The 24,755-nt window shown below is 42.8% G+C and overlaps 1 protein-coding gene across 6 annotated transcripts in view; it reads left to right on the forward strand.

Moving 5' to 3' along the window:
• Positions 1-712: 712 nt before the first annotated feature.
• The window catches only part of GAB1 (GRB2 associated binding protein 1), a 103,387-nt gene continuing 79,344 nt past the window's right edge, over positions 713-24,755 (forward strand). For 2 of the 6 annotated variants that reach the window (XM_082051100.1, XM_082051103.1), the window contains exon 1: positions 718-1,561. In XM_082051100.1, the coding sequence (XP_081907226.1) occupies positions 1,490-1,561 (72 nt within the window). In that variant the 5' untranslated portion in view covers positions 718-1,489. Of the gene's footprint in view, positions 1,562-24,755 lie in introns of all 6 variants that reach the window. The other 4 variants (XM_082051101.1, XM_082051104.1, XM_082051102.1 and 1 more) reach the window with 4 other exon arrangements.

Raw genomic sequence — 24,755 nt, forward strand, 5'->3', positions numbered from 1 at the left:
GTAGGGAGCGGTGCTGTGGAGCTCGGGGTGGGTGGGGGGTGCACCCACGCGGGCAGGCGCTGGTGACTGCAGGGGAGACTTAAAATCCTTCTGATGCTCCCACCCTAATGAATCCATCACGGCTGTCACAGGCCGGCTCCTAATTACAGCTTCTTGCCAGGGAAACGCCATCACCCCCCGGTCCCGGGAGATGACCGCACTCGGCGTTTCGCCTTTTTGCGCTGGTACCCCCACTTTTTAACTTTTTTTTTCGAAGGTACTTTTATTCCCGATAAGAGGAGTTTACTCTTGCCAGTTGTTCTAACACGGTTTTTATAGGGCTGTTTTTTTTTTTTACCACCTCAACAATTTTGCCGTGCCTTTCAAAGAATCAGCGTTTACAGCCGTGATTTTAATATTTGTTATTCAAATCGCCACGCGCTCCGCAGCCCCGTCCTTCAGAACCGAAAACAAAGCCAAAACCCGCCACCGTATGGGTTCGGGGCGGGGGGTCGGGCCCGTCCCTCACCCCTTTTCTCTTCCGCCGGCCACCGCCGGGCCCATCCCCCGCGTCCCCCTCACGGCCGCGCCGCCGCAGTCCCCGCGGCCCGCCGGCCGCCGACTACAGCTCCCAGGATCCCTCTGGGAGGCACCGTCCCCTCCCTCTCTTCCCGGCCCTTGTTGTTTGAAAAGGCTCCGGCGGAGAGTTTGGAGGGGAGCCGCCGCGGTTCCTCCGCTGGGGGCGGGAGCAGGCGGGACGGGGCGCGGAGCGGAGCTGCTGCCGCCCTGGAGAAGAGTGGTCGGGGGTCGGCGAAGGGGACGCCGTGAATGCCGAGATAAACCCCTCCCACGCTAGTCGTGAAGGAGCGGACCCGGCCCCAGCCCCGCGGCGAGACCCGGTCTCGGCCGCCCCGCCTCTCTCCCCCCGGAGGAGAAGGCGAAGGAGGCAGGAGCACTGGCCGATCCCCTCCTCCCGGCGCAGGGGGAGGAGGAAGGGGAAGGAGCGAGCCCGGGCAGCCGTGGCGGCCGGCTCTGAGCTCGGCCCGGCGGCGGGGCGAGGGGAGGGGAAGCCCCCCGCGGCCCTTCCCCGGCGGGAGGGTCCCGGCGGCGCGGGGGGCGGCGCCACTGACGCGGGGCGGCGGCTGGATCCTGATCCTGCCCTGGGACGCCGGAGCTGAAGTTGCGGCGGGGCGGCGGCCGCCCCTGTCGTCTCTCCCGATGTTCGTGTGACTCGGCGGCGGCGAGGAGGAGGAGGAGGAAGGGGGAACCTCCCGCCTCAGCCCCGCTGGCTGCTCCGGCCGGTTGTTGTGCGTGAGAGACACACACACACACACACACACCCCCCGCTCCCCCGTCCCTCCCCTTCCCTCGCCCCGCAGCCCCGGGAGGCCGGAGCGGGCGCGGTGCTGCAGCCGCGTCTCGGGGCTCCCTCGGCTCGGCCCGGCCGGGCGCCGCTGCTGCCGCCGGAGGAGGAGAAGAAGGGCTGCCCCGGCGGGCAGGCGGCTCAGCCATGAGCGGCGGCGAGGTGGTCTGCTCGGGCTGGCTCCGAAAGTCCCCACCGGAGAAGAAGTTGAAACGCTACGTGAGTGCCCTCTCCCTCCCGCGGTCCGCGCTCCCCCTCCCTCCCTTCCCCGCTTCTCCCTCTGCGAGGCTTCCCGCTCCCGCCCGGCCCGGCCTCCCCGCGCGGTCCCTCTCGGCCGGGCCCAGCGGCGGCTCCGCGGCCGCGGACGAGCCGCCCTCTCGGCCGCCTCCCGGTTTCGGCCGGGACTTCTGCCCGGTGCGTCCCGCGGGGATCCGCTACCCCTTCTTTTATTTTTTTTTCCTTCCCTTTTTCAAAAATGTCTTTTATTATTTTTTTTTTCCTCAAAAAAGGGGCGCCGAGCGGTCAGATGTTTCTGCCCTGCCTTTTATCGCCGTTCCAAGGGAGTCGGGAGAGGGAGGGGGGCGGAGTTTTTCCGTCTTCCCTTTGGATCCGGGGCTCGGTATATATGTATTTTCAAACGTAAACACTTGCCGTCCCGGTGCTGGTGCCTGATGGAAGGAAAGGGGGGAGGGGGGGCGCCCCGTAACTCCTCTTGGTGCGGCGGCCCGAAAGCCGCTCTGGCGGGGGAGCGGCCGGAGCTGTTGGCCCGGGGACGGCCGGGAGTCGGCGATGTCCCGGGAGCCCTCCCCGCTGGGGCCGGGGGGCCTGTGCCCTCTGCATCGGGAAAGAGGGAGGGAGGGGTGGAGGAAGGAGTTACCAGAAAAGTGCCTTTTTCTACTTGAACTCCAGCCTGCTGTTGCTCAGAAGTAAGTGTTTTAGCAGAGGCTGTAGCGGAGCTGACACTGAGTTCGCAGGAAAATGGAGCGTGTTTGCTGAGAGGGCAGATTTCGGGACAGGGCAGCAGCGGTGCTGTTGGGCGCTGGGCTCCTCGGTGCTGGCTGGGACGCTGTCAAGTCACGTAGGAGCAATGGGTGATGCCAGGAGTCGTCTCTGCTGAGTCCCTTGCCGTTGGCACCCGGGTCGCTTCGTGGGGTCTGTGCAACGGGTACAGCATGTTGGGCCTTTAAAAAAACAAAAAACAAAAGCAACAACAACAAAACCACCCAGACACTTAGTTAGATGGTTTTTGAATAGAAATGGCCTTTGCAGTTACCAGTTTTTGGGGTTTTTTTTAAGCAGCTAAACCCTCACATTAGTTTGAGAATCTGTGAACGTGTGTCTTAATGTGACCATGTTATTTTCATATGTTAGCAATTAGAAATCGCTTCTCAAAGAACTGTCGTTGCTATGGTCAGGTTTTTTTAAATGCCAGGAAGCTGGTGATATGGGACTCTTTTTAAATTAAAAAATAATATTTGGGATACCCCATTCTCTGGTTCCCAGTGCCAAAAATCCTGTTCTTGTGAAGGACACAGGATCAGACTTGCAGAGGGAATGTCCTGGTGGGTCATGGCAGGGCTGTGCTTCCCTGCTGTGTTGGACATGGGCAGTATTTTTGGCTGATCCACTGTCTGTATGTGTGTATTCAGAGGATGTCACTTTACCAATGTGTAGGAATTAAGAGCAGAATTAATGTTTTTAAAGTTTGAGTAAATTTCCTGCCCAAACTCTAAATCACGCACAGTTATGCTGGACGGAGTTGTAAGCAAGAGTTTGCTCTCCTCAATCAAAACCATAAATCAGTCTCTAAATATGCTAGCTTTTTACCACACAACTGGCCTTTCAGTATATTTATAGCTCTGCTTCCATACTGGAATAACATCAGAACCTTTGAGGTGAAAACCCTGGCTGCAGCTTTGGTCAGGTCATTCCCCATTAAAAAAAAAATAAATTAAAAATTCCTTTTTTTCCACTTGCAAGTGGGATCTGCTTTTTAAGGAGGTGATAGTGTGGCAAGCTGATACAAGCATGACTTGGGTTAGCATATGTGTGCACTGTAGGCCATGAGGTCATAATTTTAAATCTTGCGCATTATCTGCTTGTGTAAGAGAAATATACCGTTTAAAGGAGGACTCCTTAAAATTCCTCCTGCTTGTCTGTGGTGCCTGATCAGTTGTAGGCTAAAGGCTCATGCTCACTTCGAAGACATAAAGTGACCTTGATATCACGATCAGCATCTCCAAGCAAACAAGAAGTTGATGCACTTAAAACAATGAACTTTAACTGAGTGCAGCGACCGAAGTGTTGGCTTATGCGCTCTGTAATTCTGTGCTCACGCAGAGGCACAGAAGAGCTGTGTTTTTAAAGCCCTATTTTATACTGGTGACATTTCAAGGGGCTGCACCAGACAAAAAGATGGGAAAGTGATTTCAGTAGGAAACTGCTTTTCTGCAACGCGTGCTTTTCACATATATATATGGAAAATTGTAACTTCACGCCCTGTTAGTTTTTGCAGGCAAGTGTTGGGGCAAATCCAGGTTACCATCTGGGAAGGAAGATAAAAAGTCTGAAATTGCAGTTAAATCTGGTATCAGTTCTTAGGGTGGGTGAAAAGGAGTGCTTTGAAGCTAGTACATAGACATGTGTTTTGCAGAGACTTCAATTTTTAGTCTGAAACAGTTGGACAGGGTATTAAAGCTAGCTTGCAATCATTTTGAGGGTAAAAAAAGGAAAGAAGATGAACACCCAACCAACGCTGTGCTGCAGGTGGAAAAATCAGATTTCCTTGGATATACGTTTTAATGCCATGGGTGTCTTCGCCCCCTCCCCTTAAAGAGAGTCCTCTTTTCAGGTCTTGTTCATGCATTTTTGATATGGAAGTAACTTTCTGATAACCACTGGCACCTGTTGTTGGATCCCTTGGAGCTGGTGTTCAGAACAGTTTGTTTGCTAGAATAGACTGGTTGTTTCCAGCAGTAGATTTCTAGGAAAAATACAAGTAACTTTTGGTGTTGGCTGGGGGGTCCAAGTTGGGGGTGTGGATTTAGTAGAGAAGAAGAAGAATGGAGCTGGGGCTAAATCCTGCACAGTGGTTATATGAGTACATGAAAGAACTTGTTTGTCCATAGGGATGGAGAACTACTAAATTTCACAGCTTCTGATACCTGTTTTATATATATATATATATATATATATATATATATATATATATAAATTTATTTCCACACTTGTTCTGTTGCAAACTTTTTTGCTCTCACCTTTCACTACTGTACTTTTTCTTCTCAGGTCCCTTTATTTTTGAAGTCCCTTTTTCCCCACTCTGTCCTTTAAAAAGTGATAGCAAACCCTGGCTTTGTGGTTTTCTGCTACACTGCAGTTCTGCTGTGCACGTGCCAGTTAAAATAGCCGATTCTTTGTGGTAGCAGCACAGAGGACTTTTTACTGCCATTATGCTAAGAAACCACCAGATATTTAAACACAGCTGTCCTTAGTAAAGTGAGGGAGAAAAGCGTGAGGGAATGGGAACAGTGTTCTCAATTCTCTCCTGAAACTACTGCACTTGTGCCTGGGTAGTGGCTAGTGCTCGGTATGACAACTGGATATGCCTAAAATCAGGATTTTGGGCATTGATGATGGGTTTATGCAACTGGTTTGTAGAAAGTTGACTAATATGAAGAGCAGATTGGTGTTTTTGTAGTTTTAAAATCAAGTTTGCCGTAATTGAAGCTAAACTTTGTCGTAGCAGCTTAGATTTTTAAGTGAGAAGATGATAATTCTCGGTATTCTAATGTGTCCTCCTGACAGTAAAATATATTTTATTTTATAAAAGGTAAAGCTTAATTAAAAACATCTCATGTAAGCTATATTGGGAAAGAACACTTTATTTGACTGTTCCTGTTGATTATACATTTATTTAAAAATGAGAAATAGGCTTGATCTCCCCAGGACCTAAAGGGCAGTGATATAATTCAGACAAGGCTACACAAAGCATTGTCTTATTTTAATGTTCTCAGTTCTCAGATGGTGACTAAAAAAAGTGCCAAACTATTAAGCTAGTTGTTGATGTTTGAACTATAGGCTAAGACGGCATAGGTACAAAAGGAATAAAGTGGAATATTTTACTGTGGTTTTGTTTGGCAGTAGTCACGTAGGTGCTTCTTCAGTCTTGAGTAATACTTAAATGTGCTAAGCTATGTAATGGTGTTAAGAAATGTTTTATTCAGCAGAATAGTTGTAATCTGGTAAAAGCTGTGATGCCTGACAAAAGCCCTTTTTCTGGAAGGTACCCGTTTGCATTAAAGCTTTTTGTGATCTTGCATCAGCATAGTGAGCACATTTAAGAAGCCAGTTGATTTACAGAAGAAAAACCCAGACAACGAGGTGAGCTTGGTTGACATAATTCAGTGCTGTCCCTGTAAAGCTGGGTCAGGTTAACTCAAATTAACTGAAAACAGATGAGTGTAATCAAGTAATGTTATGTGCCAACTTAATATTCTGAACTTGCTTGTGCTTCTCCAGGAGCTGCTGAGGACTTTGCAGGAATCGGTGTTCGTGCAGAAACCTTTCATTCTGGAAGGAAGCTTCCCTTCTGCTGTGCACTGTGCAGGAAGCAGTATTTTGACTTTTGTTATTTTTCAACATGTGTTAGTAAACTCTAAACCATTAATTTGAAAGCATGAATAAACACAATGCTTTTGTTGATTATAGAAGGAAGTGATGTTGTTTTGTGTGCCAGCTGAAGATGCTGAAATGATCTCGGGTGTGACATTGGGGATGTGCCCATCTACTCAGCTTGCTCTTTGGGTGTAAGTCTCGCTTGCGGAGCATGGAACTCATTGTACGAGTGTTTGTCGTCTTTGACAGGACATTAGCAGCTGGTGTTGACTTTGCGGCCAGCGCTTCAGCGCTGTCAGTGCTTGAGCTCTGGTCTATGCTCTGAGTTAATTACCAGGGGATCGTTTCAGAGGGTAAGAGCAGGTGGCAGTATGTAAAAGAGATTGAGATGTCCAAATACATATGCTAAGTAAGATAAGTCTCTTCCGCTAGTTATTCTGATCTTCATGTAGTGTACCACAGTGATTTCCGTTGTTAATTTAAATGTTTCTGAGCTTGGATGTTCAGACAGTACCTGAACTGCTTGAATGCTGCTTTTCTTGGTGTAGATAGGAAAGCTGGAGATTTGAGTAACAGAAATTGTCCCATTCTTCTTGAAGTGCAGGTGAACTGCTGGACATTGGAAGTAAGCCAGATATTCTAAAGATGTTTCTTGATGTGAACAATTTTTCTTAACAGCTGTTTAATAGTACCCCTTAATGTGTGACCATAATAGATGAGGAAATGGTCAAATTCTGACTCTAGTAATGCTGGAGTTAATTCTGAATTGGATTTACAGCAGCATAGTGCTTTCATGTTTTGGTAGGTGTGTTGGTAAGATTTGGTGCAGGTAGTTGCAGGGGATAACAGTTCCACGAAGAACTAAGAGGGAGCAGGAGCGAGGAGGTGGAAAAACAAGTCAGTGCCACAAATCCAGCTTTGTTGATGCTGCATAGTAGCCGCTCTTTCATGTATGCACAAAATCCTGCAACATTGACTAGTCAGTATAAGCAACAAATGCGCTAACCAAAGGAAATAATGAAATAAAATTAATTTAACTTCCAGTTGTATGCAGATGACCTTGTTTTGTGTTTCTTTTGGTGAATCGTATGCCCAAGTGCTAGGGAAGGTAGCTGTGTGAAGTAGATGTGAGTTGGATGTATTGAGAAGAGGAGGAATTTTTCCAGCATCTTTTTCTTTCTCCTTGAATTTTAAAAATATTGGAATGACGGTTTGGACACTTCTGAGACATGGATTTTTTAATTGTTTTTCTTTAGCCTTTTTTTGACATAACTTTTGGATCAGATGATTAGAATCAACTGTAATATCTTTCAGACATTTAGAACACATGTATTTCTCATTAAATTTGGCTCATGGCTTTGAGAAAAGTCTTGGCAAAATGTGAAAGGAACATCAGTGGTTCAAAATGTAATTTTAAGGGAGAAGGTAATTTTGTGTATTGTAGATAGCCTTGGCGTGGGTATCTCATACTTGTTTAGTCCTGCTGTCACCTTTTTCTAGTCTAAAAATAGATGTCACCAAACTATTCTGGGTGGAATATTTTCATAAATCAAGGAGAGCACACTTGAGGTGCAGGTTCTGTTTCAATATAGAGCAAAAAAACATAAAGCAAAGACATACCTCCTTATTTTTTTTCATCCCAACTTCTTTTGTAGTGTTGAGGTCATAGTCCTCTTGAGACTTTTTCAAATTGACCTTAAATTTTTCCGTGCTTCAATGACTAATCATTTTATTGCCAATAGAAGCAATTTTAACTGTTGTAATTTAATTGCAGTATTTCATTAGGAGGGACAGAAGTTATGCAAATTACTTGAGCAAGGCAGGCGGGAAGATCAGACAGAAAGGGACAATCTTGTCAAGGCAGGTATGTTTTGTGTGCAGGTGAATATTGTTAGTCAAATATAATTTGCTCATTTAGGGACTCTAATGTGAATTCAGCTTTTCATTATACAAAAACGTATTTCTAATGCAATACTACATTTTGCTTTTTTGAGGGGGGAAGGTGTGGGTGGGATTCTGCCATCTCCAGCCCAAAAATGAAGCATTGTTTTTTCTCTATTCCTGCTTTATCAATTCCTGATCAGGCTATCCTCGTTTCACTTTTATGAACTCTCTGTCTTGTTTACTTTAGGAAAAATGTTCATAGCTGTACAAATAGTGTTAGCTTTGTAAATATTGTTTGGTGCAATATGCTAGTTGTATTTTTGATTTTTTTTTTTTTTTTAAAGAAAACCAACCTGGCCTCCCATAAAAGGTTATGTAGTCTGCTTTTTGTGCTTGTGTTTGGTCTTGCTTCCAGCTGTTGATAAAAGTTTTGTTTCTCATGATTAACTTTTGAGGCCTTTTGGATCATGCCACCTTGCTTTTAGTTTAAAAAAATCTTATGTAGTATTTTTTTTTTAACTGAGGAAAAGGAATATATTTACTTGCATTTTTATGCACCAAAATGACACATTAAATTCCCTGAGGTTATGGTGACACATTTTTTTTTTTCTCTTTTTTCAGGTAAATGGCAGTTATTTGACATAAATGACAGCCTGATAGTTGTCTCTCTTGGAACTGGTGATATAATAACTTGTAATTAAAAAAGTCAGGCAGTTACATCCATATGGCTTGTGTATTATTATACATAATATCTGTATGTAATAATACAAATAAGTATGTGTAAAAACATACCTTTAAAAAGAGGTGACACTTGTGCTAGGAGACAGTGCCAAGTTAGTATACCAGCTTGTTACTGCTGAGTTTAGGCCCCACACCGGGAACTGAATTAACTGAAAAAGCGTTTGCTCATTCTTATTTTATACAGTGACTTATTTGCAGAATGATTTAAAAATATAAAACAAAGAAACAACAACAGCAGAAAGCACAAACCAAACTAAAAGCACACAGAAAACCTGATTGCTTTTTCAGGAGCTTTGCTGCTGCTTTTCTCTGAGAATTTCTAGGAAGCCAGAAGAGAGCTTTGCCTTCTCTACTTGTAAAAAGGAGGTAATTTTTGTGCTGTGCCACCCAGGGGTGACCTTCCCCAGCAGGAGAAAAGCAGCCTTGTGTCTTTGTCCCTTTTCCACGTGAGGGTTTTCCAACCGGCGGGTAGTTTTGGTTGTCCTGCTGCTTGGTAAGTGGAAACGAGGGCAGATAACCCGGCGGTGGCGATGGTGGCTGGCACAAGCTCGGATCTGCTTCTCCACCCACTTTGCAGCACGGGCAGCCCTGGGGCAGGGCGGTAGCAGATCTGCTGCCTTCCTCCGGGGTAAGTCTGTCCCCACCCCACCGTGAACGCTGTGGGTTTCGGTGCAGACCAGCACATTCCTCCTTCTTGCTGGGGTTACAGCAGCCGCCAGGTGCTTCGGCACTTCTGCCTCAGAAGAAGAGTTAAAAAAGAAAAACTGGAACACAAGAGGTTCCACTTAAATTTGAGAAGAAACTTCTCAGTGAGGGTGACAGAGCACTGGAACAGGCTGCCTGGGGGGGTTGTGGAGTCTTCTTCTCTGGAGACATTCAAAACCCACCTGGACACATTCCTGTGTAACCTCATGTAGGTGTTCCTGCTCCTGCAGGGGGATTGGACTGGATGATCTTTTGAGGTCCCTTCCAATCCCTGACATTCTGTGATTCTGTGAAAAATAGAGAGACTTTGGGTTGTGTTGTTTTTGTGTTGTTTTTTTTTTTTTCTGTGTTGTCTGGTGCTTGGGAATGAAAAACAACATAAAGCTTCTGTAGGTGTTTATTGCTGACAGTAGGAGTTCATGGAATTAGTTTTGGGGTATGGAATAAGAATACAGGAAGCTGTTCAAACACAGTTAATACCCTTGCCTTCAAATAGACCTTTGATTCAATCAACACACAAGAATTACAGTCTGTTTGGGAGAGTTATTTAAAGGGTAAATATACACATGATATCAGAGGAAAAATGGATTTTGAATTTTAAGTTTTCAAATGGGATGACAGCCATTTATAAAGAAAGAATCAATTCTGAAAATAGTGTGTCAGTTTTTCATTTTTCCCTTTGTATGAAGAATAACCACACTGAGTCATGTAATGTGCTAGACAAATGTATCCATTCACACTTGATACATGTTTCTTTTACAGCTTTTGGAAATTTGTGTTTCTGTGTAGATTCTTAAGCGGGGTCAGCCGTAGTAGAGAAGCTGCACCTGGTTTTTATGGGAATGGTGCACAGGAGGATGAAGTCAAAAATTCATATACAGAATTTAGCAAACAGTTGTGATGATTTAAAAAAAAAAAAGGCATATAGATATTTGTGATCCTTAAAAACATCTTTGATGCTGATAGCAAGTGTGCCCCTTCCCAGCAAATACTGAGAAGTAAGGAGCATATTAGGAAAGAGGTGGTGAGGATAACTTATGTGATGGATATTTTGAGAATTGATATTGTGTTCTTTTTATCAACAAACTACTAGGAGAGAGGATGTCAGAGTAACTCATGGACTTGAGATGAATTGGCTATTTGTTCTTGCATAGTTTAGTTAAAAAGGGGGGGACAGGGTGTGCAGAAGGAGAGGGCATGGAGTGCAGTGTGAAGCAGAAGAGGCTTGCTTGTCCCAGGTCAGATGAGGCAGTGGAGCGCTCTGCCGTGTAGCACCTGCATCAGGGATGTGGGAGATTCCATGGCTTTGGGGAGAATCATAGAATCGTTTTGGTTGGAAGAGACCCTCAGGATCATCGAGTCCAACCATAACCTAACTCTAGCACTAAACCATGTACCTAAGACCCTCGTCTAAATGCCTTTTAAACTCCTCCAGGGATGGCGGCTCCACCACTTCCCTGGGCAGCCTGTTCCAATGCCTGACAACCCTTTCTGGGAAGAATTTTTTCCTAATATCCAATCTAAACCTCCCCTGGCACAACTTGAGGCCATTTTCTCTTGTCCTGTCACTTGCTACTTGGGAGAAGAGACCGACACCCTCCATGCTTTCAGGTAGCTGTAGACAGCAATAAGGTCTCCCCTCAGCCTCCTTTTCTCCAGGCTGAACAGCCCCAGTTCCCTCAGCTGCTCCTCATCAGACTTGTGCTCCAGGCCCCTCACCAGCTTTGTGGCCTCCTCTGCACTCTCTCTAGTAAATCCCTCAGCTGCAAGCTTGAGCACTTGCGGATCTGGAGTGTGACAAAAAGAGACTTTTAAAACGTTGTGTTGTAACCAGTTCTTTGGTTGGACCTCTGCAATACGGTCTTTTCCTAGTTGTACTGAAATGCTGGAAGTGTCGGGGGCAGGCTATTGACAGTTCTGCTTTTGTAGAATGCAGTGATCTGTATGAATTTGATTTGAGGTGTAAGCTACAAACTGAACAAAACTTATCCCTTTTGAATATATAACTTGTTATATAATTCCCTGATATCTTGTGGTGCTCTTCATTAAAGAAATGTTTCTTCCTTTCAATTAGATGTTACACTAGGTGATGCTCTCATGGTGGCATTAGATAAACTTTTTGTTTAAAAAACGTTTCCTGTTGCTAAGTGAGATTAAGAAGTGTAAGAGTAGGTATAAAGTATAACAATAAGTGTATCTTCCTGAATCTTGCATGTTCTGATGCATTCCCATTTACTGTTTCTACACAATTATTGCTGAAATTATTTGCGTCACGCTATGTGGATAACTTTTGTAGTCTAATGACTTGTTACTCAGTGTGAAATAATGCCCTTAAAGCTCAAAGCTGAAGTCATGTCACGCTCTTAGTAATGACCTATCTGATAGAGTTGTCTGTGTGCACAAATGAAGTCAGATTGCATAAGCTGGTCAGCACTATGAAAAATAAACAAGTTACTCTTCACTACTGAAGGTCTGTCAGCAGACAGAACACTTACATGGACTCAGGGGTCAGTCATTACTAGGTTAAAACCTGTTTTCTCTTTTTTGGAGTTTTAGGGAGGTGAAGGAAGAAATGGGGCAGGGGGAAGATATAAAGAGAAGAGTAGCATTCTAATGTCGCATTAGTGTAAACTGGGAAACGTAACCCTGTTTTCATCCCAGGGTAAATTTGTCCCAGGACAAGTAACTACAAAGTTTTCTGCTATGGTGTGTATGTACTTCAGTGCTAAGTTAATTCACACTCCTGTGCGTTTTTCCTTGACCTGAGAGCTCTGTTTATCTGTGCATCTCTGCAGCTCCAGGGTCAGGGATGGGGGAGGGGGAAAAAGGGTAGGAATTTATTGTCTGATTTATAGAGAGAGTGGCAGAAACATCTTCACTGATTATAAAAGTGAGGCACCATCATCATAATTACATAAATTTGATTATTTTTCTTTGGTGACATTTTGTTACAGTGCAGGCATAACTGCCTGTGACTGAAACCTTTTATTTTACTGTTTTAGTCTTGGAATGGGCAGGTGGTCAAATCGCAGTAAGAGTCTGCATAATTACAACTTAAAATTGTTACTAGATACGTGCTGCTGAGAATCGACCAAACAAACGGTCTAGGGGAGGTGCAACGTTGCAAGCAACACAGCTGAGATGCCCAGTTTGCTTCCAGCAACTGCTGGGAAGGCAGTGCTATTCCCATCGGGGCGCTTCTCCCGCTTGCTGCTTACGGGAAGAGGTTTTCCTATCGGTCTCTGCAACCAGCTCTGTCCAACAGAGCTGAAGTGTGTTCCTGCCTCCCCTAGCTGGCACGGAAAATGAGCCGCTTTTCTGTCCGCCTTATGATCCTTTGCTTCTGGTAGCTGTTGCCTGAAAGGAGGGCGGATGGAGTGCTCCTCTCTGAAATCTCGGTCTGCTTAAACAAGATAGGGAGTAAGGAAGACTCTGATTTGTCTTTTTTCAACTGGGAGACTGAACTGGACAGATGTTTCTTACTCAGTGCGAAGAAGGAAAGTCCCTGGCCAGGGGCTCTAGGATGAGGGTTAAAAGGTGAAGAAATGCTATGGGGGCCTCCTTCTGCTCTGATGGCTTCAGCCCTGCACAAGTGAGAGAGATCCAAAACTTCTGTCTCATGTCCTTTCCTCCTCCTCCTTCCTCTCATTGCAACCATTTTTTTTTTGTTGTTTATTTTCCTACTTTTAAATCACATAATTTAGTCCTTCCTGTCACTTCCTAATATCTGAATCATAGGTACCTCTTCCTGCCTGCAGTAAACAAACATTTTACTTGTGGCACCTCTCCAAAGTTGAAAGTGTATTAATGAAGGTGGGGGGGTCCCTCTGGCAATGTGCTTGGGAAGCTAATACACTTGTGTAGGGGCGGGATAAGCTGCTTACTGCACGCTTCTGTGGCCAGCGGAGTTCCTTGTCGTTCCAATCTCCTAAACTGCTGTAGCTGCTCGGCCAATCAGGACAAGCAGGTGAATGGTAGCGGATGATAAAAACAGTATAAACAATGAGCGAGGAGCTTCTGGAGTTAACAACAGTAGCAGCCAGGTTGCCTCAAGTCTTCCTGCTGGTGGTGTTGCCTCTCCTCTCTCTCATATACTGTATGTATGGATGCTGCTGAGATACACAGGCTCTGCCATTTAATCAGTCACTTCTGATAAGCACTGTCTGGTGTAACACTGAAGCTTTGCTCATTTTTTGGATTCTTTCACCACAAGGCAAGATGATAATGCAAGATACTTTGGGATACATGATCTGCCTCCATCAGCCTGCTGGACCTCTTAGGCCATATTTGTAAAAGAGGCAAAATGATGAGTGTCTTCCTAATTTTTCCTATTATTACTATTTTTTCTAAGCTTTGAAAATCCTTTGTGTGGGGTTTTTTTTTGTTTGTTTTGTTTTAGTTGTGTGGTTTTTGTTTTTTGCTTTTTGTTTTTGTTGTTGTTGTTTTAAATTGTCTGTGACTCCAGTGTGATGCAGAGAAGACACAAGCTTACATCCATGAGGACCCCCATCTCTCCTGATGCACACTCTCTCTGCTGGTTTCTGTCCTTCATGGGGAAAATTCATCTTGAATCATGATAGACCAGTCTCACAGTGTGTTGAACGCTACAGCTCCTACTCCGCAACTACAAGTGGAACTGTTAAATGCATGTAACTTGGTAAATGCAGGGGAAGGGTCCAGTCTTTCTGCTGGTGACTTTGCATTTGTACCTTTCTGCCCAGCTGTGCATCCTCACTTCCCTCTCTGATTCCTGCTACTAAGTTGAGAAAGGCGTGAAAATAAGTCAAATTTGTTTAGTACAGACTAGATGAGGTAAGAACAGCCTGATTGTTATGCTGACTTCTTAATTGTTCTTTCTTGTAAAAGAGAGCCTTCTTTTCAGCAGTTACAACTTACCTTGATTTTTTTGACTGCATTTCATATAACATGAGAAGCATATTCTCCATGCCAATGATTGTTTTGTTTTGTTTTCTAACTGTTTTTAAAAAAAAAAACTTCGGCAGGTTGTGCTGATAAAGCGAGGCAATAGAATATTACTCTAGCCTAGTTTAATACCCATTTCAGAAAAGACAGTTGAAGCAAAAGAGCCCTGCTGTTACATGCCATAGGAACGCCTCATGTTCCAGTTTCTCCTGGCTGAGGTTGCACATGCACAAGGTCACGAGGTTTTCCCTTGTGCAGTTTGTTTTTATCTGGTCAGTAAAGGATGGAGTTTCTCAGACAGATAAGTTTGAGAGATTTTTTTTTACCTGATAGCTCATCCTAAAAGGTTTGAATGAGTTGGACACCTGTTCTGCCGTCATTGCCCACTTACACAGTTTCCTTACATGTAATGAAATAATTTCTTTCCACAAAGATGGCTGGGGTTGAAATGAGTTTTCTCTATTTGGGGTATGAAAGTAATTTCCTTGGGCATGTGACTTGGATAATGAACGATGCTAGGGAATTGGGAAGAAAGAAGCGTGATAGGTGACGGTATTTTGTTTATAATTCCAGTCTAAAATGATGGCAGCTTGTTTCTTGAGAACACTATACCGTGCGGGAATGTGGAAACAACTATATGAAAATATTTTATCTGTTTGTTACGTGCATTTTGGAATTCTTGAAACTAATTAGTACATATTCAAACAAATGCCATGTTAAATAACATAGAAAATACTTTTGTGTCCTTTGTACATTGTATGGTGAAAGTTTTGCTGAATCAGAAGCAAAAATGTAAGGGTTGGGTCCTGTAATTATAGTATTACAAGCCTTTTAATTTAAGCCTGTAATATAAAGTATTTCTGTCTAGAATGAAGATAACGCTGACCAAAGTATAATGAAACCAACTTTTTCAATCCTTTGCATTACTTTAAGTTGTCTTTTAATGTTGTACGGTAATATTTTTTTTATCAGTTCTAGTCAATAAATTTCACATTGGTGTACATATCTTTTCATTTGAACTTGAGGTGATAAAATTATTCTCTTGCACTGAATTTCAGTGATTGCATTACTGTAATTCATCTAAGGAGATGACAATCTTGCCTGCTCGAAGAATGTTGGGCTTTTTGTTTCTTTAAGACGACACAAGTAGCGTCAAAGCCAAATCTGGTAGAGGGTTGTGTTACTTTTTGCAAGTAGTTAAGCAGTGCTTCTGTGAGTTGCTTGTGAAATTCCTGTAAGTCTCAATTTAAAATGCAAATATTTATTTAGGCAATTGAACTACACATCCTGAAGTTGCTATAAAACACCTTCTTAGTGGTATGAAAAAGTCATGCTGGACTTTATACCAAAAGTTTTAAGTCTGAGAGCAGACGTAAGCCAAGAAAATGGTTGAGACTGTAGTAGAAACATGCTTTCCCACGAAATAAAATCCAAGGATGTAGCCACTGTAATTGTGCAATAAATTATCATAAATGTGATGTCATAGTCTCTGCAACTTTTTGAAGGGGTAGTCTGATTTTGAAATCAACGGAGCAGTGAATAACAAGTCTCTGAATTGTCCCAGACAGTGGCAGACACGTCTGCATCATTTGGGGAAAGCAGTTATGTCCTTGGAGAATTGAACCCTTTCAAAACAGAAGTTGTTGACTCAATGTGTTAAACTTGGCTTTTCATGAAAAAGTGCAGCATCGCACACAGATTTTTTTTTTTTTATTATTATTTTTTTTTTAAAGATCCCTGAACTGCTGTCTGTGTAGGTAAAAATAAACTGATGGAAGCAAGTTGGTTGAGGCCATTGAATGTAGTTTCTGTGAACTGCAGTTGTTCCCAAGTACCATTCAGACACTTTTTTACTTGCCTGTGGAAAAAGGTCCCCAGATGCAATTGCGGATTGTAGCTTTTGATGTACAAGGGTAACTTCACAGGTTTACCTATGGTTGGGTTCTGCCTGATGATCTCAATACACCCCGTCTTTAAGGTTTCAGTAGCATAGTTCAGAAAGTTTGTTTTGGGTGATTATTTTGTGTGATAATAAGGGCACATTCCTTGAAACCTAGCTCTGTTGGTCTTGTATTGTCTTAACATAAAGAAACAAAATGAGAAAGTCCTTTGAACTTGCTTCAGTTCTAGATTAAAAATTAAGTATTGTTAACGAAATAATTTGAAGTAACATGTTGAACTTTCCCTGAGTGCAGTAAATCTTCATCTCAGTGTCCAAATAAGTATATATCCCAGATACAGTAAACCACAATGTATATTTTTCAGCTTTTACCATAACCTTTTGGGTTGTGTATATTAGTTAAAACAACCTAAACATCTTAGAAATTAGTGATGTGCCAACAAAAGATAATCCCTTTGCCTTCCTAGTAGGAAAAATCTTCATGCCTATCCCTGTATTCTTCAGGCAAAACCTCGGTAAATAAATAAGCCTTGCAGTATGCCCAGAAGGTCATCTGTAAGGGAGAGGCGGGAGCAAAATTCAGAGCCAACATCCTTCCCAGAAAACTATCTCCTGGTACATTTCCCTGTTTGGGAAGCCTTGGCTTCTGCCTGGTTCTGTCTTTCCTCGTGACTCTTGCAGATGCCTGCCGAGATCAGGGAACCTTTTCCAAGCCGATACTTGTGCCAGTAGTTAGTTCATTCTTCAGATTTTTCCCCTTTCATCTTTATTCACTTTAGAAACAATCAATAACTCCTTGCTTGAGCTCTTGTATTTAGCCTCGTGACACTATATCCTGCTACTCTGGTAACTTGATTAATGTCTCTACTAAAAGGTATCAGTCTTTTGCTTCTCTTATGTTTTTGGGGGGTTGCTTTCCCTTGGGAGTCTCTTTGTTTCTCCTTCTTGCCATTGACCTGTCCATGGATGACTTCCCATGCTCTTTTTATGCACGCTTCACATCAATAGCACGTCCTCCAGTCTCTCTGCTCCTAAATGCTGCCTCTTGTCCTCTGAATTGCCTTCTGTATGCTGCTATCATTAACGTTTCCCTGCCAAATAAAGTATATCTTACCTTTTCTTGGAAGCTACCTTTGCAGTTCACATTCTCTATTCCTCTAAAATATACCCACATTTTCCTTATGATAAAGTCTTTTGAGCCCTAGAGTTGCAGTTCCAGGAACCGGTAGGTGACATGGCCCGTGTTTGTGGTTGGGTGGGCATGGAGACTTTTTCCAGACAGAAAAAAGTATAGTTGGTGCCTTTTTTTGGTCAGGCTTGCTGACCATATTCCATATCTCTAAATGCAACAACTATTTTAATTATTTTCTTCATAATTTGTGACTTTTGGACTACTTGAAGTTTGTATTTAAAGCTTTTCATAACTGCACTGTATCTTTATGGAGACTTAAATCTCATTATTTTCCCTATCTGTTCTAATGGATTTCTCTCTTTGTTTTTAAACTCTGTGCTAAATTTGGGGTGAACTGATTAAATTATTTTCTGAACTATTAGAACTCGAGTATTTTTTTCATTCAGTTCTTAATTAAGGCTAATTTCTTCATTACACGAACAAACGTTTGTAGGTTATTCTGTTCACCTTTGTATTTTTGTGAAATGCTCCTACGTCTATAAAAGTAAGGTTTGATTTTAGCCAAGGAGGATGTTTGCATTGAATATACTTGTTACTCTAGGCATGTTATTTTTTGGCATGTTATTATTTGTCAGGTTTAAAAATGACAGTTATAACTTTTTCCCCCACAAGGATGGTAAAGAACACGAACATCTTAAAGAGCAAAATAACAGAAATAACTGTTTTCCCGATTTCTCTTCTGTCTTTCTGAGATTGAAGGTTACTGAGGGAAGGGACTATGGATGATGTCTTCAGGACAGTTGACCCTGAAAAACTGTCCATCTCTCTGTTTGGAAAGCACGTAGCGGCCTTTAACACAATTACACTTTTTTTTTTAGTCTAATCTGGGTAGAGCAAGAGATTATTTTGTAGCTAGAACTTTGCCTATATGGAGGTCCATAAGGCTGAAATGGCTTGAATTTGTGCATAGGAACAACTGACAGAATACAAACTGGAGAGCATGGGAATTATCTGTGCTCTGTTAGGAGTGCTGCCAAGATAAGCTGCTGTCTTCTGTATCAGCTGCAGAGTTGCTTTGTGGTCATCCTTCAGTAAAGCCCCAAATAGCATACATGATTCAAATTCCACTGAGATTGAAAAGCAAACACAAATATGAAAGCCAGCTCCTAAAAGAAAGCAACTTTAACTACAAAGCCAATTTTCCTTTGGTTTGATGATCTCACTACTCTAGTAATAAAATCAATATGTAAAAACAACAATAACAACAAAACAACAACCAAACAAAACCAAACCAACAAAACCCCAAACCCTGAAGCCAGCAGAATCTGCTCATGTGTGTTCCCTCATCTGAGCAGAGTAAAAAGCCTTGCAGTCTTCAAGTGCTTCCTTCAGCATTGGCATTGTCTTCCCAGGACCCAGCCCCTAGCTGGTCCTCTTCTCCCAGCCTGTGTCAGGCAACTCTGAAGGAACTTGGAGCTGGGAGATACCTTCACAGCGGTGATATGACTGCTGGGGCTACCGCTTTCTGGTTTTCAAAATGATCTGACAATGGTGCGTGGAAAACCAGAGTTAATTACTCTGCGCAAGAGGCAACCTCTGTCGCAAATGCCATACTGTGACCTGAGCCTGTTGGGATGGAAGAGGAGGTCATTGCGTGAACCACCTCACCAGGCTCCTGCATGTAGTTCACGGTACCAAGGCTGCTCCTGATGGAGTGAAAACTCATCAGCCTGGATGTTTGAGTTTTGCTGTGACCATGCTTGGGAGGGAAAAGGTAGAAATGTCCGCTTATGGAGGTGGAAGGAACCTGGAAGGAATCCAGAGCTGTCCGTGAGCTCTCGCAGCTCTTCTGCCACATCTCTCTGTGCAAGGTATTCCTGGAACAGGGGCGATGGAGAAGGAGTGAATGTTATTTTCTGATCTTGCTAACCTGCAGTGTTCTTAATGGGAATAACTGGAAATGAAGAGGCTACTCAGGTGTAATGAGGTTTAACTAATGTAACCAATGTTTCAACTTGTTCTGCTGTGTGTTTGCTCTAAGGCTTGTTTACGTATTGTATAAGCCAAACTCGCCTGTCTTGTTGGGTGAGTGTGGTTAAAGTCTGCAGAGCTAAGTGAAGGTGCTGTAATATCTTACATAGCCTTGACAAAATATGCCTCTGTGGTATGACACATTAATGGTATATGAAATCTCTAGGCTTTTGAGACACACCTCATAATGATGATATCACTTTTTTTTCTTGCAGATTGTGGGAAATCAGACATGCTCAAGACATATTGTAAGCATCCTTATGTATTTAAAAATAAATCCAAGATGGGGGGCAGGGACTTGACTTCCTAAGGAAGGTAAATGGAAGTTCAAGGTTTTCTTATCAGTGGTCTTTGGACTTGTTCTGAAATGAATTGAAAATGTTTGTATTGATGGATATTTGTATCAGGTGAGGTGGCTTTTTTCTTAAATGCACATCCTCCCACCCTGGGACTTCCCAAGGTCTCTGCCTTCTTCGTCTTTTGATGAGCTTTTGGTGTTCATCATAGCAATATTTTTTGGTATTTCATATAATATAGCTACTATGAACAACCTCTCTTACTGAGAAGATCTAGTGTGAAAAGAATGTAATAGTCATGCAGCGTAACACTTTCAATGCTAACAATTTTTTTTTTCTTGGACTAAGCTTAATACTAAGCAAAACTTAGTGTCGAGGGTTAAGATTGCGGGGTGACAATAAAACCCTGACAGACGTATTGTTAACCTCCTCTGCCCCCCACTTCCCCCTTCTGCCCCTCTCTCTCCCCCCTTCCCACTAGGGACAGGTGATCGGGAGGGAAAGAAGGACAGAGAGAAGACAGTTGGGAAAATTAACAATGTTTTACTAATGCTACTAATAAGAATAGAGAAAATAATACAAAATATACAAAACCAATCTTGAAAGTCTCAGCAACTGCAGAGCCGGCACCCAAAGTCCTGGATTGGACTCTGCAGCCAACTGGAGCTGGATTCAGTCTCTCACTAGGCCTCAGTTCGCAGGGACAACTAGCAAGGTCCTCTCCTAATGTCGGCCATAAGCAGAAGGGAAAAGGGAAAGGGAAAAGGGACGAGATCCTCGTGATCTCCCACTTTTATATGAAGTATTCATGTGAATGGAATGTTATACGCAGTTGGTCAGTTTCTTGATCACTTGTTTCTTCTTGTCCCTCTCGCGAGATGTCCATCCATGCTTATCAATAAGTTTGCATTCCGTTGCTAGTTTTACCAAAACATGTGTCTGGTTCTCCAGGAAAATGCAGCTAATATGAAGGCTTTAGCTGACAGGCAAAAATCACTAAAAGAGAAACTTGTTTTTAACAAAACCAGGACACTTAGTAAAGATTTTTTTCAAGTAAATCAGTTATTCAGAGCTCCTGTAAGCTGATTGGTGTTCTGTTAAACAGAATAACATGAAATAAGTCTGGTTTTGAACAAAGTTCTGCAGTTAATATATTTTTTGCCAGTTTTTCTCATGAGAACTGCATCAGCTGTAGAACCTTGTCTGTTGTAAAAGTTCTTTTTACGCTTAGAATTACTTTTTGTTGTCCCTTTTGGATATTGGCATGTAACATCTGCACATCTGTAAAAACCTCAAGTTTCTCAAGGAATAGAATAAGTTATAGTTTCCAACAACAGAGTCCTATCAAAAATGCTATCTAGGTGAACTGAAATATTTCATTATAACCCATTGATTTAAGGACCTTTGTAGAAAACTGTATATTTTGATATTTTATTGTTATTTCTGTCATAGTAAAACCCCAAATATTTTAACATGAAACAACAGTAAAACATTTTCGTAAGACTGAAAGTACAGCTCCACTGAAACAAAATATTTCCAGGTTATTTTTTTCACTTCTAGTGTCCCTACTCTTCCAAGAGGGTGGAAGGAAATGCAGCTTCATCATCTTGGGGTTTCCTATTTTTTCTATTTTGATAGCCTTCCTAATGTGCATGTCACGGTTTGGTTAGGATAGATTGTCCAGTTTGTTGAGGGCAACTTAAAACAGAGGTACTAACCATGTACTCATGTATAGCTACCTTGTGGCTTCTATCTCACTTTTTTTCCATGTAGTTATCTGACCTTCTTAATCTGTGTTACTGGAAGAAAAGTTTGTGCAAAACGCTGGCTTTTATAACAGGAGAGGCCATGACCTGTAGTGATTTTTATCTGGAAATAGTGGCTGGAAGGGAAGATGTTCCCTTGTTTGGAACTTGCCAGTAGTGGTGTGGTTTTTGGTGGGGTTGTGTGTGTGTTGTTGTGGTGGGGTTTTTTTTGTTATTTGTTTTTAAATTTCCATTTTCAGTCCAGTTGTTTTAAGTGTCATGTAAGAAACCACAGTCTCCAGACCACACTGATGTTAGCCCAGTGGACTTCACACTTTTTTATTGCACTGTCCGACATTTCAGTGTGTCTCGGGCAGTGAAAGCTTCAGGCAGAACTTTAGTCTTTAAGTAAAGGAGATTTTGTGACTGGTAAACTTTTCTCTGGAGTGGCATAGATTTGTTTATCTGACAAACTGAAAGCAGTAGAGGGATTCCTTGCTGCTCTTACTGCCTTAAGTGGAGATGATGTGGAGAAGAATCGAATAGTGTGGGCCCGTGTGCACTATGGGTGATTGGATGGCCTTGTATATTTACATTTCACTTATTATAGTATAGTCATTCCTCTTGGTCTTCTAAAATTAGCAAAGCACAGCACAATTATAATACTTTCATGCTTCAGGATAAGCTTTGCATTTCATTAGTTCATTGGTTCTTATTTATGCTACGTCAGTTCAGGAGGAAAAATGTTAAACTGGAATAACTTGTTTTGAAAGTTCAGTACAAGTGTGTGCTTTCTTCATCTCTAATTTTGAATCTCCCATCTCTTCTCTTAATGTGAAAGTCTGTTTGCCTCATCCTCTATGTTAAATTGTAGGCTTTACCACGGAGCAGCATCAAAGTGGTTTATTTGCCTTCAAAAACATGTATGTATTTGATTAGAAGTTTTCAGTTGACACCCCACTAAATCCTCCTGTCTTCCTCCTCCCCCCACGCAAATATTTTTTTAGGGCAAGAATTTACTGTTAAAAATAGTAACAGGTTTGAGGCACTTTGCTTTATCTTAGTGATGCTTTTCGTTAGGAACTGGGGTTTGTGGGTCTCTGTGAGGCGCAGTGCCGCGTGTCCCTCCAGTGCCTGATGCTGGGCCAGCAGCAACGTGCTCCAAGTAGCTGCTGGCCAGCCCCCAGCTACCTTGATTGAGGGGGTTTTCAACCTTTTGGGGAGCACATTTGGTTGGAAATCTGAGGGCAGGCTTTCTATTCCCTAAACTCTGCCTGGTGTAGGGCTGAAGGCTGCTCCCCTCTCCTTCTGTCCCCAGCTAAGGGATCTGTGGGGCCCTGTCTCACGGTGGGTGGCACCTTGTGAAGAGACCACTACATAGCTACTGACTGCAGCTGTCTGTCCAGAGCCCGCTTTGTGCTGGCAAGGCCATTGACTTGTGCACCTTGGTGCGTGTCCCTCACCTGTGCTGGACTCGTGCTTTGCTGGTGGGAATGGCGGGTGCTGAAGATGCCGATGTTCCTCCTGGAAGGCAGGCTTTAGTGTTTTATCTTCCTCGAACGCCACTTGAAAGGCAGCCGGCGAGGAATGCACGCTCTTTAAAGATCACAGCCCTGTCGTATTTTATATGGATGCTTTGAAAGGCAAAAGAGCGTTCAGCTGGGTTAGTGTGCAAACAAATGTACGTGGCCCTGGGGCCTCGCACGCTGTTTGAGGATAGCGCTGACGTGCCTGTCAGACCAAACCAGAAGGATGAGATAGTCACATTCCCTTCCTCCTGTGACTTGTTGCAGAGGCTGGAGTGAAAAATGAAACACTTGTGCTTCAGACCACTCTCTGGAGTGCAGACATGCACTTCATCTAAGCGACTCTCCTCGCAGTTGATGTTAATGGAAGTAAACCTTTTTTGCCATGTATTTTTCTTGTTTGCAGCCTTCTGTGTGACCTTGTAGTGAAGTCATAAAAGCTTGAATCTTTGCTATCGCAATCCTCGCCATAGCAACATGCGTCATAGCTGCATAATTATTTATTTAATGGGTTTAATTATGAAAACTGGGAAAGGCACTTAAGAAAAGTGGATCAGGTAGGAGAAAAAAAGCGCACTGGTTTTCAAGTTAAAAAACAAAACAAAGAAAACAAACGTGCGCCCACCCAACCAACAACAACAAACCACTTTCACAATAACCTGAGACAGGAATAAGTTAAGTTTTGCAGCGTTTGTTTTAAACTACTTTCTTCCCTGTTTGCCTTTTCCTCCTTTTTTGATAGTTGTGGTAGTAGGTTTTTTTTTTTTTGTCTACTGTGCAAGAATCATGCAGCTGCTTCAGTGATTTCCCCCCTCCTGTTTGCAGACCTATAAATATACTTCCTTTGTCATGTTGTTTCCTAAGAGCTTTGCTTCCAGATAGCTTTGCCATTTAAAATTTTTCATCTTTGACTTTCATACTGTCCTATTAAAAGTTAGTAGTAGTCCGAAAACCAAATGCTCTTTATTAGGCCTTACGTTTCATATTGTCTACAGCTTTCTCTCCTCATGTTCAGAAATCAATTTTGCTATTGACAAGCTTTCTCAGAAATAAATGTCTGCAGTAATAAAACTTGAAGTATTTAAGAATATATAGATACTAGCACACTCATAGAACAAACTGTGTGTTTTTTTGTAACTGAGAGTGCTATGCTCTGGAAGATTTCTTCAATTATTATCGTCAATGTATACACCAAATGCTACGTGATCAGCAGTGTCTTGCAGTAGAACACTGGTGGGCCAGTGTCTGATTAATAGTTGAAAGCAATTGTTCCTTTCCCTTAATTCACGAGGGGAGAATGAAATGAAACAAATAACTTCATTGATTTCACTTTAGAGTTACTGACATGTTATGAATCTTTCAATTTAAATCGATAGATACCTCAGCAGCTGTAGCCGAAACAGACCCAGGCTCCTGGCAGAGATGCCCTTTCCTGTGTCTCTGCCTTCAGGCTGTGCCGGAGCCTCCAACAAGGGTGGGAGCAAGTGGAGTTGGTGGCACCAGAGCAGGTCTTGGCAGCTTAGGATTTTATAGATGTTCTTGCTACAAGTACATGAAAGGCTGGTTGCGAAAGATGACTTGGTGACAGCGCTGTGAATTGTTAATCCAGGATGGGGCTAGAATTTCAAATTTGTGAACTTTTGGCATGGAGGGGAGGGTGGGGTTTTGGAAGGAATTTCATTAGTTGGATCACGATATAAAATGCAAAGACTTTTAACTGAATAACTCAAAAACTGACTTGGAAGAACTTTCTGTTGAAGTTATTACTTGACTCAGAAGCCTTCGTTAGTGGATGTTCCTTCTCAGGACTGATGCATGGAAGCAGAATTTCCTTTTTTGTTGGGTTTGTTTGGGTTTTTTTGCAATGCTGAAATGTGAAACCTTTCCTGTTGGCATGCTGGTTGGCTTAACTGCTT

The sequence above is a fragment of the Streptopelia decaocto genome (genome assembly GCF_964273445.1).
Source record: "Streptopelia decaocto genome assembly, chromosome: 4".
NCBI lineage: Eukaryota > Metazoa > Chordata > Aves > Columbiformes > Columbidae > Streptopelia > Streptopelia decaocto.